Source organism: Schistocerca nitens, chromosome 8 (assembly GCF_023898315.1).
Source record: "Schistocerca nitens isolate TAMUIC-IGC-003100 chromosome 8, iqSchNite1.1, whole genome shotgun sequence".
Lineage (NCBI taxonomy): Eukaryota > Metazoa > Arthropoda > Insecta > Orthoptera > Acrididae > Schistocerca > Schistocerca nitens.
In genome coordinates this window covers 278,078,577-278,096,395 of record NC_064621.1, presented here as the reverse complement: position 1 = coordinate 278,096,395, position 17,819 = coordinate 278,078,577, and the positions used below count along the sequence as shown (strand labels likewise).

The 17,819-nt window shown below is 42.4% G+C and overlaps 1 protein-coding gene across 1 annotated transcript in view; it reads right to left on the bottom strand.

Annotated features, from left to right (window-relative positions):
• Nucleotides 1-15,796, bottom strand: part of LOC126198881 (lipase 3-like) — a 78,940-nt gene extending 63,144 nt beyond the window's left edge. Inside the window, exons 1-3 of the mRNA XM_049935486.1 lie at nt 15,659-15,796; nt 15,482-15,580; nt 7,347-7,454 (exon numbers count right to left, since the gene is read on the bottom strand). Of these exons, the coding sequence (XP_049791443.1) occupies nt 7,347-7,454; nt 15,482-15,580; nt 15,659-15,772 (321 nt within the window). The 5' untranslated portion in view covers nt 15,773-15,796. The remainder of the gene's footprint in view (nt 1-7,346; nt 7,455-15,481; nt 15,581-15,658) is intronic.
• Nucleotides 15,797-17,819: the final 2,023 nt, after the last annotated feature.

Here is a 17,819-nt window from a genome sequence, read left to right as displayed (position 1 = left end):
TAATTTCAGACTAACATCTTTGTTTTCAGAGGACTTACAATGAAGACCTTTAGTCGAAGATTGTCTCCTGAAAGTGGTGTTAAGCCTAAGTTGACGGAAAGTGTAAGAAGTGTGTATGAGCCATGGCGGTCCACACGTACTGTGCGTACAGCCAGACGAACTGGCGGAAGATAAGGACTTTTTTTTAGACTTTCCGTGACTACATGTCGACCTAGGTAACGGCGATCTAATGGAAGACTTTTTTTCCACTTGAAACTTGTGCATATAGCTTTCCTATAATTAATGTTGTAGATACCAGGGAATACATCGGGATGCACTGAGTCGGGGTTGATTTGGGGGGGAGGAGACCAAACTGCGAGGTCATCGGTCTCATCGGACTAAGGAAGGATGGGGAGGAAGTCGGCCGTGCCCGGCATTTTCCTGAAGGGATTTAGGGAAATCGCCGAAAACCTAAATCAGGTTGGCCGGAATTGAACCTCCCTTCTCCCGAATGCGACGCACTAAGTAAGGAGACTTATGGAAAATGGTTCATTACAGTCGGGGATACAGTGTTGCTGAAACCATGATAGTTGTGTTAATACGTGAACAGTTTTTATTTGTATTTATACCACAATAATCGTTTCTCATGCAGATTATGCTTTTTTCGAGGCGCTTTTCAATATAAGATAATGAAGTTGGTCAACTATGTACCTTGACCATACCAGTTACGCCTATGGGTTGACTCAGATTCATATGTGATACTTAACTCAAAGATACGATCTTGACTTTATCTTGTCAGTCATCAACGTTATATCTGCACAAGCAACCACAAACAATGTTATCTGCGAATCAGGTTGGGTGTGTTGCGGTGAAGCTATATGATAACGTGAATGAACTCTCCATCTTATCATTTACACTCGAGAGATTCTGTTTTTTATGTATATTGTACTGTATCTCAAAGTTCTTTTAAAGGAACTACTTTGGAATGTACCATTGTGTCTCTGGAGACTTCAGTATCACCTTGAACGTCAGTCTGTATCTAATTCGGAAAAATTGGCCACTACAATAGTAACTGACTATGTCATGAGGCTCATGACGCTTCGTAAATTAATACAGAATAATATTTTGTGGGCGATGGTCATGATAATCTATACGTATAGTTCCTGGGAGAATTATAGGTTTAATGTTAAGTGCACCATGAACAAGCCTGTGAGTGGCACAGTTTGTATCAGAAGCCAATGAACTGCGACAGCAGACATCAGTTCTCTTGTCGTGACGCTGCGTTCTTCCTGTAGTTTTTCTTGAGCTGACTATGTACCACGATCACATCTTCGATACTTGCTGTTGAGTGACAACATTTCACCACTTTTATTTGCGTCTCGACGACATCGCACGGTATGTAAAAATAACACTAACACTCGGTAGGCATCGTTAAGGCAGTCTACGCTCAGTCGATCAGTAAATTAAATCAAATACAGCACAAACAACTCTGTCCATGACAACGTAACAAGCCCTACATTAAGCTTGCATTTAGCAAGAAAAAATAAACATAAGACTAAAAGCAAGATTTTCGCCAATGGAACAAAATTGTATCACAAATTGACCAAGAAGGTTATTAAAGAAATGTGACGCGGAATAATAATAATAAAACACCTGTCTTTTTACAACATTTCCGCTCTGCAAATGGTTTCTTTTATTTTCTGAGAAACCATAGTCCAAAGCTTTGTAATGGATAATGGCAATATTTTATCCTTTTTCTGAGCTCAACATCTCATTCATTATGGAGAGATGCTGACCCAATTTTGCAGCTAAGCAATTGGACAGTTGCGATACTTAAAATGGTTACCAAAAATCGTCGCCATAGTCGCTATATCAGTTGAGAGAGACTATATTTTACATTATGAAATAATATGTGTGTTTTTTGTTCAGAGATAGAGATTAAGAAATGAACGAATCGTGTAGCACTAGCTTATTACATAAATAAATAACTTCTTGGCAGATCAATATTGTACAGTACTGTTGAATCGAAAGAGATTCCACTGGCCTTGTGTGCTGGAGGATAGAAGCACTGATCTGCATCTATTAGCCGTGATTTAGGTTTTCCGTAATTTCCATAAATTACTTCGGAGAAGTGCAGGATACTTTTTGCTGTAAGGACACGACCGACTGCGACCGATTACCTATCGTATCGTTATCAAACTAGATCTCTAAGTATGTAAATCCTGTAAGTATATAAATTACTGTATATACTCATTATATCGTTTTTTCTTTAACTGTAATACCATAACATGACCGACTATATTATAAAAATGATACATTAATACTACTACTACTACTGCTACGTAATCATAATGCCTGTTGATTGTTTCCATGTTGAACCGTTCCGTACTTATCTACAGTGCTAAAAACAGTTGCGACGATCACCTTCGCTAATGCTGGTGCGAGATGCATTGATTCAATGGTGTGTTGTCACTACTTTTTCCTCCCGTGACACTCCAACTTTGGTAGATCAGATTTACCTGACTGAATTTATCGACAACACGTTTGCACTTCGTCAGGCCGGCAACTGTTGGTTCCTGCGTGTGGCTTCTACTACAGAAAGGACTTCTGTTGACTGTGGAGCCTGACTAGATGTGGCGACGTTGTACAGTAATGAATGATGCTGAATACTGCCATTTTACGTGGCCTTGTTTTACGAACGGAATGAACGGCTGCATTATCGTCATTTATCTGACTCCTTGTTGGTCAGCAATGTGACGGAGCAACTGAATGACCTTGGCGGTGTCGCCAGTGGTGTTCTGTTGTCTTGTTATTCACAATAAACTGCAACAGATTCTGCATCGCGTAGCAGACTCAATGGTGATATTTGCATACTTCTACTATGTGGAATTGCGAGCTCTAAAAATGTACCTCTTGTTAGTGCAGAAATTTCCTTCAGGACTGAGTAATAATGTCTCGGGGAAACATATAGCAGCGACAGGAACAATAAAATGGTATCGACTTTTGCTTGTGCGGCATTATGAATCAACTCAAACGCGGTTTGCCACAGAGTTAACTAAAGCTTCAGTGGACTACTTTTCTGTTCCTTTCTTTTCGCTTTCGATCGATCCTAAGAAATTATAAAAATTTTAATATACTTGTACTTGTGCTGCGTTGAAGCTTTTTGTGGGTAGTAATCCACCCACTAATGTTCTGCTTATGAACTTGAGAGGTTTATATAAATCACGAGAACTACAATATGCATGATAACTTCGTATTTCCATTTGTCACGTCGGGTAACAAATCTTAGAACTGATGTCTTCCATTATGTTCTCACACCCTACGGGTGAACATCAGCGATGATTTGTAAGCTATATACTGGAAGGTCTTGCTGTAAATCAATGAGCCTCAGCAACCGTTGTCAAGGCACTGCACGGTAAGTCCTGCATGTCACGCCATCTACGAGCAAAACTGATTTGAAGATATCAGAAAATCTTGGTCTGTTTCACAAGAGCAACAAAAAGTTATAAGTCAAGGCGTTTGAATCCTGGCTATTTAGTAACAGAATGCATTTTCATCATCCGCCACAAGAAGAAATGTCTGATTAATATAAAACATAGAACAATGGTGCCAAGACAGCCCTTGAGGCCGGAAGTGTTACGAAAAAAAAGAGGAAAACACCGAAAGAGAGTGCAACGTGACAGGTAGATTCATTCGGTCGATATTAAAGATGAGGGATAGAGAGAGAGAGAGAGAGAGAGAGAGAGAGAGAGAGAGAGAGAGAGAGAGAGAGAGCCCTTCCTGTAACAATCTATGCAAAATCGGCAGTTACGAAGTGCCTGGCTTTCTTCCTTTTACCACAGTGCAGCAGTTATTTTATGAACTTCGAGGAACTCCTCGATTATTGTTTGGACGAATTTAGTTTCCACTTTACTGCTGAATCACTGCCTTTCGCCGTTACCGATGGTTTTTACACTAACAGCTGAATCCAGTAACGGCCCACTGGCTAATGCTATATCACATACTTGCTACTTTTTCTCGGATCTGTAGATAATTTGAAGGACATTAGTAACAAGTTGTAGAGGACTAGGAACCGAGAACCAGCCTTCAATATCCTGCCCTGCTTCTTTCCTCCGAGCGATTAGGCCATGTGACTTCAAGAAAGTAACAGACATTTACAAACATCTTAGGCAAGTGTGATAATCAAAGGTGTAACACTAAAGGTTTCAACCGTATCGGTGACCATGCGATTTTCGGAGTGGAAGGGTCTCTTCGTGCCTATCTTTTTAGCCATATGAAGAGCGACGGCTCTAAGGGAAATTACAAGTGTTGTACTTGAAACATTGAGCTATGAATATGAGAAATGGTATTACCGGCAGGTCTGAAGATTTTATTAAGTAAATAGTGGTCACACTAAAAAATTACTTGAATGTAAGATTATTTTCTCTTGTACATTTGCAGTTCGCTCTTAGACATTTTTCGTGGTGAGCACCATTCTTACCTAGTAGTACACTTCAAGTGAGACGGGTCGGTCTCGGAAGACCCCTAAATGTTAAATTCTGCTGTTTATAGCCACACGAATTCACACTCGCACAATCACTCAAATGGAAATAAACTGCTGTCACCTGTCTTTGAATCGCAAAAGCTCTGCTCCGAACCAAGTACGGAGAAGGTGGCAAGCCTGTGGCACTAAAGTTTTAAGAGGCAATGCGGCGTTATCGTGGAGAAAGTAGGCATCTACAACAGTGGTCGTTAACTGCGGCCAGTGGGCCGCTTGCGGCCCGGATAAAGTGTTTCTGCGGCCTGTGGTTCTCGGTCCTATTTTATAATAATATACTACTAGCCACTAACAGTAGACTCCATGAACGTCAACTAACGTTAATGCCTTCTTAAGAGAGTAGTTTTCCTGCTCAGTAACAAAGAAGAAGACTTACAGAGACAGAAATATTTTAACATATTCTTCATATTTTATGCGATCTTGGCTATTGAATGGTTGACAAACTGTTCGCCCTTCAGCTCTCTCAAAATGAGAAAAAGTAATCAAATTGTAGCAGGAATATGAAATTAAATTAAGGTTGTTTGCAGTGCAAGGCAGTGAGCAGAAGATAAACGACATTTGTAACATTTAGTAAACATTTGTGATAGTGTCTCATATTGCATAATTCATTTCAATATGAGTACATTTACTGTTATAACACAATCATTCGCTCACACAGACAACACAACAATAGTTCGTTAGGCAATTGCAATGTCACATATTTGGTTTCGTTGAGGATGGCACCAATCGGAAACAGAGAACGATCGACTCTGAATGTCCCGAATGGTGCCGACTTTTAACGATCATTACTTGCGGACTGGCGGGCAACTTATCACGCTCCTACTATACTTAGTATATTGGGGGCTCATAACGTACTAATTTACGTAGGTTACCAACAAATAATAAGATTTGTAAATATGCAGACCGAGGTGTGTCCCCACAATGTTATACTTGGGTTCTGAGCAAGGAAGTTTGACTACCATTGATCTATAAAAAATAACGCGCGGACATCCATCGTGACAGTGCGGTGGTCCTTCTTTCTGTCGAACAATTCAAGTGCAAAGCTCTGGAGTGGCAACAGTAAGGCATTGGTCGATAACTTGGTATAACGTTCAACAAGTTTCAGCCAGCATAACGTACTTCCGAAAGGTATAGCAATCAGTGTGAATTAATAGAGACATTAGTAGAGAGTTATTTGCTGCTCACAATGCACACGGAGGGACATACAGGATGAACCAGAACTATACCGACAAACCTTCAGAGGTTGTACAGGAGTACCTTCTTACTATTTGGGTACAAGGGACCCGCGTTCTCCGGCGGCACATTACAAAGTAATGACATAATTAACATGTATTCGGTTGTTACGGCGATCATCCTAGTTTCTGTGAAAATACCTTCACAACAATACAGTATGCATCCCAAAACACAAAACACAGAGAAATGCAAGAACCTCAGATACAAAAGTATTGCGATGTGGTGGCTGTAGGTGAGGGAACATTTCAGCATAGGTCTTCGTGCCACTCTCCCGTTGCATTCAGTGAACTCTTGCACGCGATTTATATCGACCAACTCTGCATCAGTAAGTACATTCATACTGCTGTAGATCGCTGTTAACGTGCAACTAACACTGGCGTGAAACCAAGCATGAGACAGGATCGAAATACACAAGTTCGTACGACGCAGCTGCTTTGGGCGTTGAAATAATTCAACAGCTGCTCTAGGAAATTTGTGCCTGACCGAGACTCGAAGACGTACGCTCCACTTCTCTAGAACGGTTGCCTCAACCGCCTCAGCATCCAGGTGCTTCGCATCCGACCCATATTCCCAAGTGCTGCTCACTACTGATGTTGAGATCCCGTTCATTTTCCCCGTTGCTTGCAGCCTCGCTGTATTCCTGCGAGGGGATAACCGATGGTATGCACCCACACTGAAATAGCCGTATGCACCCAATAGTCGAATACACATCGCGGCGTATCTAAACAGTTACATGGGTGGTGTCTGTTCTCTCAGATACGCCCGAAAGCCTTGCATTCCGATGACAATCTTGGGACAAAAGACATGTTCCTAGGCCGCGTTTCAAAGTTAGGAATCTTTGGAGCCACACTTAGCCACATTCTGGAACGTTATTTGACGGTCCACCTACGGTAAATGTTTGCCTACTACTTGTTCGGGAATGGGATTGGGTTGGGTTATTTTTGGGAGGAGACCAGACAGCTGGGTCATCGGTCTCATCGGACTAGGAAGGGACGGGGAAGGAAGTCGACCGTGCCCTTTCAAAGGAACCATCCCGGCATTTGCCTGGAGCGATTTAGGGAAATCACGGAAAACCTAAATGAGGATGGCCGGACGTGGGATTGAACCATCGTCCTCCCGAATGCGAGTCTAGTACGCTAGCCACTGCGCCACATCGCTCGGTGTTCGGGAGTAGAAATGGCCACCTACTAGCACTAGATTTCAAATACACCTGATGGTGGGGCTAAGGTTCCGAAACCGTGGTAACTTGTAGCAAACTTCTGTCGAACGAGAGTTGGGTCAATAAAAATATTTTACAACTGTGGCGGCTTTGTTTACAATGAACATGTTTCAAAAAAGCTGTGGATGTCCCACAAATAAAAATTTATAAATTTTTACATAGTATGACGCGGAAAATAACCACTGTTGTCATGTTTAAAGTGCGAGCCTATCTGCGAAACGTGTTAGGATAGTATGTGTCGGCGCCTGAGACCCGATCTGGCACATTCTGTGAATTAACTTTGTCATAACTATTACACATTGCAGCTTTTTAGTGCTACTCAAGTCTTAATTCCGACACAGAACGCGTCAAGGATGGTGTCTGAACGTCAGCTCTTACCGTCTCTAGGTCGATGTCCGGATGGCGTTCAAGGACCTCTGGATGAGGGCTGCGGTCTGAGGCCACCCCCTCTTTATGCTCCAGGCTTGTCCTGAGTTTCTGCAGAAACTGCAACACAGGGCAACTAAGCTAAACAAGTACTTTTTCTGTGAGTAAGTTAGACGATATATGTGATAGTGACAGGAACAACATCAGTAAATGTGATACTAAATTAGTTCTTAGATTCATGTAAGCCAGTACACAACTGAAACAAATATTTTTCAATTCCTTTATACTACAGGAGCTACAAATTTAAAAACTGAAGTACTTTTGTCGCATAGGCGTAGCAACCAAGAAGAAACATCTTTAGATAACTTCAGAATATAGTTCTATCTGTTGGGCATTTCATATAGTAGGTTTGAGGTAAACTATTTTGAATGTAAACTGTTCATACCTCTACAGACTATTGCTAGTTTTAATGAAGACTGGGTTTGCCTTCTTTTCTAACACAGCTATAAGTGTTTTGCTACAAGGTGAAACCCGTTAATCACATTTTAGAACAACACAGACACATAGCACAAAAGTGTACGCACGCAGAAGTTCTTCCTCGTGCATAACATTAATAGTTGGTGTTTTGTCCTTTGATTTGCAGAACTGTGTATGCTTAACATAAAAAAAAACTTCAGACATTGAGCAGCTGCAGAACACCAGTGAATAATTTTTAAAGACTTTTTCGCAATTTCTTATTTTGCTGTATATCTGTAGGGACTGATTATATTCACATCTGCTAAAACAACCAATTCTATTCACTGTGTATCAAATGGAAGGTAATTTAATTGCATGAGACGTAGTCATACACCAATTATTGACTGTTGTCGAACTCTCTTACTTCACCGTAGGAGAAATATTGTCTTCGCCTACAACTGTGTAAATACGTAATACAGTTTCACAAATTTTTCATTAAATACTATGTTAACCATTTGTCAGGTGCGCCATTAGTTTCACAAAATCCCAAAATTTTACATAACAATGAGTTGTATCCCGTAAAAAGCTTCAATAAACTTATAAAAAAATATTGTCCTCTGTACTTGTGACATTTGTCCTTACCAAACTTTTTATAAAGGAGTTTCCTAACACATTATTTTGATCTCCCTGGAAACGTTCACTTGGTTGGTGATGTGATTCTTATTGCTAAAATAGCTGTGTTAGAAGTATCACTATGTAAGAACTTCCACGTTTCCAATTGATTTATTATTATCGTCATCTCAGGATGAGAACCAAGCGAGAGCTACCGAATAACTTTTTCAAAAATTTTCTTTCAGAGGTCTAGCTGTAAATTGCCAACGACTGATTTAATATACATACTTCTAGATGTTTCACCACTTTTTTATCAATACCTTTGAGTACGTTCCCCAATTCCATGTACAGCACGTTTTCGTTCAGCGTTTTACACACAGTTTAGGTGACTTTTCATATTGTTCGTAATTATTTTCTTGGGTAATTGATCACTCACACTTATCCTGTAATACATTAAATTCGACAATGACAATTTATTCTTTATAAATTTTATCCCATTTATTCTCTGAAGAGATAAACTAATCCTCCTAGACGTCTGTCAGTGCTACATGACAACACGTTGGTTTTACTATGCAACATTCTTTTTGACGTATACGTAATTTTCGCTACTCTGAAACACTTTCTTAAGGTGATTTCAGGCAGCTGATTAGTTTCTTTCCATCGCGTATAATTTTTTCACAAACGAAGTAAGCTCATTTTTCATTTCTACCTTAGTTCTAATGAGAAGTTTTACTGCAAGTGAAGGAAATTTTTTTTCGTAAGATAGAGCAGTTATCCATATTTGTCACCCACATCTAGGGTCATGAAGAACATTTTAGTTCATTATTATCATGCTATAGTGTTGTGAGGTTATACACTCCTGGAAATTGAAATAAGAACACCGTGAATTCATTGTCCCAGGAAGGGGAAACTTTATTGACACATTCCTGGGGTCAGATACATCACATGATCACACTGACAGAACCACAGGCACATAGACACAGGCAACAGAGCATGCACAATGTCGGCACTAGTACAGTGTATATCCACCTTTCGCAGCAATGCAGGCTGCTATTCTCCCATGGAGACGATCGTAGAGATGCTGGATGTAGTCCTGTGGAACGGCTTGCCATGCCATTTCCACCTGGCGCCTCAGTTGGACCAGCGTTCGTGCTGGACGTGCAGACCGCGTGAGACGACGCTTCATCCAGTCCCAAACATGCTCAATGGGGGACAGATCCGGAGATCTTGCTGGCCAGGGTAGTTGACTTACACCTTCTAGAGCACGTTGGGTGGCACGGGATACATGCGGACGTGCATTGTCCTGTTGGAACAGCAAGTTCCCTTGCCGGTCTAGGAATGGTAGAACGATGGGTTCGATGACGGTTTGGATGTACCGTGCACTATTCAGTGTCCCCTCGACGATCACCAGTGGTGTACGGCCAGTGTAGGAGATCGCTCCCCACACCATGATGCCGGGTGTTGGCCCTGTGTGCCTCGGTCGTTTGCAGTCCTGATTGTGGCGCTCACCTGCACGGCGCCAAACACGCATACGACCATCATTGGCACCAAGGCAGAAGCGACTCTCATCGCTGAAGACGACACGTCTCCATTCGTCCCTCCATTCACGCCTGTCGCGACACCACTGGAGGCGGGCTGCACGATGTTGGGGCGTGAGCGGAAGACGGCCTAACGGTGTGCGGGACCGTAGCCCAGCTTCATGGAGACGGTTGCGAATGGTCCTCGCCGATACCCCAGGAGCAACAGTGTCCCTAATTTGCTGGGAAGTGGCGGTGCGGTCCCCTACGGCACTGCGTAGGATCCTACGGTCTTGGCGTGCATCCGTGCGTCGCTGCGGTCCGGTCCCAGGTCGACGGGCACGTGCACCTTCCGCCGACCACTGGCGACAACATCGATGTACTGTGGAGACCTCACGCCCCACGTGTTGAGCAATTCGGCGGTACGTCCACCCGGCCTCCCGCATGCCCACTATACGCCCTCGCTCAAAGTTCGTCAACTGCACATACGGTTCACGTCCACGCTGTCGCGGCATGCTACCAGTGATAAAGACTGCGATGGAGCTCCGTATGCCACGGCAAACTGGCTGACACTGACGGCGGCGGTGCACAAATGCTGCGCAGCTAGCGCCATTCGACGGCCAACACCGCGGTTCCTGGTGTGTCCGCTGTGCCGTGCGTGTGATCATTGCTTGTACAGCCCTCTCGCAGTGTCCGGAGCAAGTATGGTGGGTCTGACACACCGGTGTCAATGTGTTCTTTTTTCCATTTCCAGGAGTGTATTTGTGCTGTTAAAAGTAGTTTTGCTGTTTCTTAGAAATGAGTTGCCACAGTTGTTCAGAGAACCAGAACGTATTCTGTTTTGTTTCTGGCAACTACGTAATTGCTAAGAGAAGATAGGAAATTATCAGTTTCGTGAAAAACGTCTTCCAGCCACTTTGGTGTAAGACTTGGAGATCAAGACAAAAGCTGGGCACCGCACAAGATATGCCATACATGTGTTGAGACACTGAGACTGTGGAAAAATGGGAAGAGAAAATGAATGCATCTTGCGATTCCTGTGGTTTGGAGGGAGCCGCAAAATCCTTGTTATTTTTGTATGGTTAACGTTGAAGGTCATAACACAAAGTTCATGAAGGATATAAAATATCCTAATATTTCTTCGGCCATACTACCGGTTATGTAAGGTGAATCTCTCCCTATTCCAATTACGTCCATCATTCATGAATATCTGCGACAGGAAAGCTGTAATGAAAACACGCTATTCTGTTTGGCAAAGCAGCTAAGTTTTTGAGAAAGACGACCATTATATAGGTAGGATCATTAGCCACTCATAACCATCAGCTCTAAAGCATGTATTGTTTGTGTGCTGATATCTACAAAAGTGCTTGTTTCAAATTTTTGAAACTATATTTATAATTGTTGCCTTTCTGAAAAACTTAGCTGCTATGCGAAACAAAAAAGCGTGTTTTCCTTGCAGCTCTCCTGTTGCGACTGTTACATATATCGCCTGCCTGCATCAATCTAAAGTCTAAAGGTGGTTTTCTGCTATCTGTAGCCATAGGGAACTTGACTGGTGTACTGATGGCAAGGAGCTCACGTAATCTGTTCCTGCTTGTGCTATTCGAATGTGGACCGTGACCCAACAGTTGCTGTCCTCGTAGTTTTTGTGCTGTTCTACAACAGTTGTGTATTCACACGGTTTATTATTGAGAGTAACTCAGAGCTGATTTTCGTATTGTAGGATCTCTACCCATATCAGAACTGAATAAGTTTGCTTAATTCCACTCTTGTGTCCCAAGCACAAAAAAATTTGTACTGGAAAACGGGAGTGGCCACCGTTGGTCATATCAGAACATCTGAAACGGCATCAGGATGGTACCTGTTAATGTTTTGTCAGAATACTAATCGATATCAGATAACGCATAAAACTTTTTTATGTTACTGAATAAAATAAACTATTAGAAGTGGAATAAAGAGGCAGTTATTGTCTCTCGACACTTCCTTTTCCTAAATTTATTTAAAACAGGGTTCACTACAAGGGAAATTCGTCAAGTGATCTTTGTTCTTTATTGTTTACAAAATCGCAGAACTTTATAATCACTTACGCTCTTAATCTAGTGAAGTGACACCTGTATTTTCTTTGTTTAGCCAAGATGCTCCACCTTCTGCGATGACCTCAACCCATTTCCCACTATCGTTACACGATGGCATCTGTTGCCAGAATAGGGTTGGTGGCTGCACTGACAGTATTTGTCACCTGATAAATTAGACAAACCGACCATGTGAGTAGTACCTAGCTGCAACACTCTTTTCTTCCTAGTCCCTTACGTTCACGACCTAACCCAAGTTACTCACCAACCAGTCTGCTGTACTTTCCTCACTCGTGTGCCTGTATGGGCCTGTTCCCCTCAAACCATAGCGTATGACTCCCAGTTATTGATCATCCATCTTACTATCCTTTTTCTTCCTTACTTGTAACGTTCTTCTAGTCTCCTAGGTCTTTTTTCCCTTTTGGGTAATTATGTTTTCATGTTTTCATCCGAGGAGACGGTACCATATTACCAAACAAATTATCTCATTCAAGGGCCGCTGTCCGTGCTCTTATATGTGTCTACTGCCTGGACTTCAAGCAGAGTATGAGGTGATCGTGGCGTAGTGGTCGCAGTTGAAGCTGAGTTCTTCTCGCGTTATTCGCCTCGGTCTTTAACGTAGCTAAATTTATTTCTGTTTTGTCAAAAACTGTCTTATTGAGCCCGTGACTGTGTGTAAAATATATGTTGTCTCTCACACAGATTACAGCAACCAGCCACTTTTTACAATGCTATTTATTTATTTAAATATCGCCGTTACCGGTTTCGAACCGATAGCTTCATCTTCAGACGGATAGTTCACGTTTTACATTACATTTCGTGTTTTGTTTCGCCACCTGACGAAACTCCTTGGGGTGGCGATACCCTACAACCAAAACAAGATGTGAGACAACGTCTTTTTAATTGTAATTGTGGCTCACAACGATTGTAAGAGATGTAAATAAATCATTACTATTAAATAGAAGATGTTACTTACAACAGTACTAAGGGTCAACATGTAAATTTGTTTCTCTGCCCTCGTGCCTAGATGTTGTTTGTCTATGTCAGAGCGAGGTTGCCACTGAGATGCAGATCAATTGAGTTCCAAATACGATGCCTTGTTCAATTGAAACCTCAACATCTGCTTATAAAATTTTCTAAAAGTCTTAATTCTATGGAATTTTTTTTACTATGTGAACCTACACCACGTTAAGGCTAGTGCGGTATTTCATTTCGACTACAAGTTATTTGCATGGATGTTTCATGCATGTTGTAATGTTCCTTGCAGTTCTTGAAGTCTGTCTAATGAGCTTTTCTACATATAACATGCTACACTGGTACAAAATGGGGATGTATATGCTTTATTATCGAAGACCTAGATCGTTTTTAATTTTACGAAGCAGATCTTTTATGATTGCTGGTGGGATTGAAATATACCGGATAGCACATCACCGTACGAGTCAATAAAGTTTTCCCGTGGATTGATCTGGAAGAAGTCATATAACAGATCATCTAATTTATCTTGCTCTGTCTCTATTGCTTTGCCAGCGTTTGATGATTTTGGCCACGAAGTCCACTCTACTTGTTGATCTGAGCATCATATTTTGGCGACTGTTTATGTTAGTTTTACGTTCCATACATCTTTTGAAGACTTTTTTAGGAAAATGATCCGGAACGAGTCAGTTTACAGGATAAATAATAAAAAAATTATTTTTCAGGCCTACACATGCAACTACTACACTTTTTAATTTTTATAGACTACCGTTTTCTGTATACAAATTCGTCTATGGGATAGAAAGAATTTTCCAGAAGAAATGAGTTTAATATTGATTTAATGCATATTTTGCTACCTTTCAGCCATTTCATGTTACTGGGAAAGCGATTAATAATAATTGTTGTTACTGCGCTCTTTTGTGCAGTAAGTACTTTGTTTCTAAGTGGTCCGTCACTCCAGAAAATTATGCCATAAAAGTTAGTGGCAAGGGAAACTCCCCATCACAGCCCCTCAGATTTAGTGGTAAAATGGCATATTGGATAGCCCGGCTAAAACTGGACACAGATGCAGCGTCAAAACAGGAAGAAGGTGTACAGAACTCTGAAAGAAGAAGCAAAACAGAAGCAATGAACGGCCTAAGCTCAAGATGTGAAACATTGATCGGAATGTGAGATTCATAGCGTTGTGGTTGTATGATAACGGTTTTAGCCTACAAAGCAGACCATCCGTATTCAAATCTTCCTCCTGTTCCGTTCTTCCTTTTTCACGAATTTTTGAATTTTCCATCCAGTCATTGATGTGTCTCTTCTCCTTCTGTAATCTTGGCAATTGTCATATTTTATATTGGTTATATATAGCGAGCCATGAGGTAGGAATATACCGTCGCAAGTGAATGTGATGAATAGTGACAGAAGGCGAGATGCCGCATAGACTTCTCAAAGAAACGGAGACGACAAATAATCGGATGTGAACTGTGTTACAAAAAAAGGATGTCAAGAGTCATTACTTCAAACGGAACGGAACGGAAGAGGCATAACATGAGGTACTTGCGTGGAACAAATAGGAGCTAGTTACGTCTGGCGGTCCCTTCCCTACACCTCGCTGTTGCAAACGGACGCTACACCACGACACGAATACAAATTTGAATACAACTTCCTTGGGGTGGCAATGCCCTACAACCAACGACTTGGTTCATTATTATAAGAAGTAAAAAAATGCGGGGCATGAGGGAGATTTGAGCGGGGATCTACCTGCTCCTATTCCAGCACCGTGACCACATAACCACGCCGCCGTAGCTATTAACATTTGGTCGATGTTGCACTTCTTGAGACTAGACAGTTCACTGTTCCAATTTTTCTTTCTTTTTCACAGTTTAGTACACCTTCTTCCCGTTTACATGCTTCATCTGTGTTCAGTTTTCGACGAGTTATCCACTGGCCCATCTTACCACTAAATCTGACGTGGATGCCACTGGACGTTTCTCTAGTGAGCGGAAATATCGAAATATGTTACGAGGCTGAAGCTCAAGTTTTCATCAGCATATACACCTAAAAATTTGGTGCTTTTTCCTTGTTTACTGACTCCTGTTCATTTGCTACGTCACTTACTGGTAAGCTACCGCAAGATGCAGTGTGCTCGACATGGCATTCGTTTGAGATAGATGCTCATGCCTAGACGCATGGAGGTCTGTGCACGCGGTTGTGCTATACATATTATGCCATTGAGGTCCGCCCACTCTTCTCGAGGAAAGGTGGTCCTAATTCTTCTCGAGTTACAAAGCAAATTTTATCGTTGGAGTTTCGGTTCAAATGGCTCTGAGCACTATGGGACTTAACTTCTGAGGTCACCAGTCCCCTAGAACTTAGAACTACTTAAAGCTAACTAATCGAAGGACATCACACACACCCATGCCCGAGGCAGGATTCGCACCATAGCGGTCGCGCGGACTGTAGCGTCTACAACCGCTCGGCCACCCCGGCCGGCGATTTTTGTACCGGCTAACGGATTAGTACTTACCGCGTCCACATCGATGTGCTTGTGGGAATCTGGAAGAGGGCTGCGATCCGAGAACGCCCCCTGTTCGGCCTCTAGTTTCGCTCGGAGACTCTGCAACAGCTACAGTAAAAGGCTGCATCAGTTGAGGTAGGCCCAGACGTGAGAGCGGGTGGACCAGCCAGAGCGCTGCCTGCCTACCGTGTCCAGGTCGACGTGCTGGTGAGCCGCCGCGGCCGGGCTGCGTTGGGGCACCGCCCCCTGGACGGCGGCGAGCGACGCCAGGGTGACGACGAGCACCAGGATGCGTACCATGGCGACGGCGGGTCACGCGGGAGGAGCCGGCGCCCGCACAGCCGGCCCGCGCTCTATAAAGGCGGCCGCTCTTATCTCGGCGATCATCACTCACCGCCATTCGATCACCGGTATCACTGCGGGACGTGCGTCGCAATCCCTCCAGTAATCCGTGTTCGCCAGAAAAAAAAAAAATTATCGAAAAGTGAGGAGACCTTTGGCGCTCATCTGTATGTTGGTTAATTATATCAACCAGATGAGTGCTTTTATTGTTCTCGTTTTCACTACGTCACGTTGACAGGTAATCTAGTTCCAAGGGGCATTGTAAGATACGCTGTCCAGTGACAAAATAATGTGAGCCCCTGTCAAAAGCCTGAATAACGAGTTCCCTCTCAGTCATTGTTCTCTCCCATGAATTGTGTATACATTTAGACGGCAAGTTACCGATGGAAAATCCGCTCGTCTGTCGTGATATAATTTGCCTTGAATACTAGAAACGGTCGAACTTTTTGTACGTTCGATGGGTGTTGGGACATTCCCGTTACAGACTTCTAGAACTGGTAGAGGGGAGAGAGTACATGATATTGTGAATTGGAACCCATGTCCGAAAACGTACCGTTTCCGTGCTACAAATATTTCAAAATGTGTTGGCAACCCGACTATTTTTACAAGTAATTGTTTAGGCGTGACCCAGCATATTACTTGTTTTACAGTTCCACCCATTAATACCCAAAGAAATCGCTCGTGTAGTCATTGACGGGTTCTCTTCAACTTTATGCAGCACGATCTCTTCCGACCGCGTTACGCAACGTCTCCTTGGAGCACCACAGTCACGCCTGCTGACGGTGAAGATTCCCGTTCTCGAAGCCGTTGCATAATTATGGTGAAAACAGTATCCGGTGGACTCGGACTTTGTGGAGAACGATCTTGACAAAGGCGACTGTTTAACATTCCTCGTGGTGTCTATTTGTTCTGAGTCGTGTCTCCCTATCTCTTTCGCGCAACGACGCTCTGAGCGTGTTTTTTTAGGGAATTGACTAGTTTGAACCTGGGACCTGCTGCTGGTAAGGAGACGCCAGACCACACATGACATGTAGAGTTCAGAAGAATTCAGTGAGACTAGCGATGATATAATCAAATACTTAATGATTTCAGCGTCAGCTCCACTGCACTCCTTGTAAACGAATCTTAATACTAACTAAATTTAGTGGAAGGGATTCAAGGCTATCCTATTTTTAGTTAGCTGGTAAAATAAAGTCGAAAAAGCAGTTAAGTTTACCATTGGAATTTTTATTCTACTCACAAAACATTGTTTATAAATTGCACTATTGAGAAAAGGAAATATTTTAATACAGGACGATAAAAACCAACTGCGTTCAACAAAAATGTAAACGAATATTCCCTGAATAGGTTTCCAAGTTCTATAATGGATCGAAGGATGACCTATGCCATATCACATCTATAATCTAGTTTTAAATCAAGTTTCATAAAAGAGAAAACTATCACAAATGGTCTACAGTGACCCTTAATTATCTTTAATTACTTATTTAACTTGTCGTAAATTACAGTGGCTGATGTGGCTTCTCAGTAATTATATAACAGAAAAATCATCGCGTTTCAGATTTTAACTTCAGGTAGCAAATGTGAATACCATGAGCTTTAATTGACGATGGACACTAGTATTACGCAAAAAGGGGATGAAACAGATGAGACTTCTGCAGTTCTGAGTGAAGCCTTACGTGCTCTTATTCGGCTATGCGTGTGTTCATTACCTTGTCGGTGGTTAGTCACCGTCATGGGCGGCGGGCGGCGCAGCTCCACACACCACGCCGTCTCGGTAGCAGCTCTCTCTAACTTCTCTTTACTACAATTTACTAAAGTGGGTTTAAGAAAAAGGTATCTGGCTGTGTTTTCAACTGACCAATCAGGGTCTCAATGTTAACCTTAAGCTCCGCCTACAAAAATTCTGTCTACCCAATGAGAAACGTTATACTTTTCGTGGTGGGGCAATGTTTTTAATGTTTACAACGTAACAGAGACGCGTATAGTCTCACGCTAAAACTTGAAG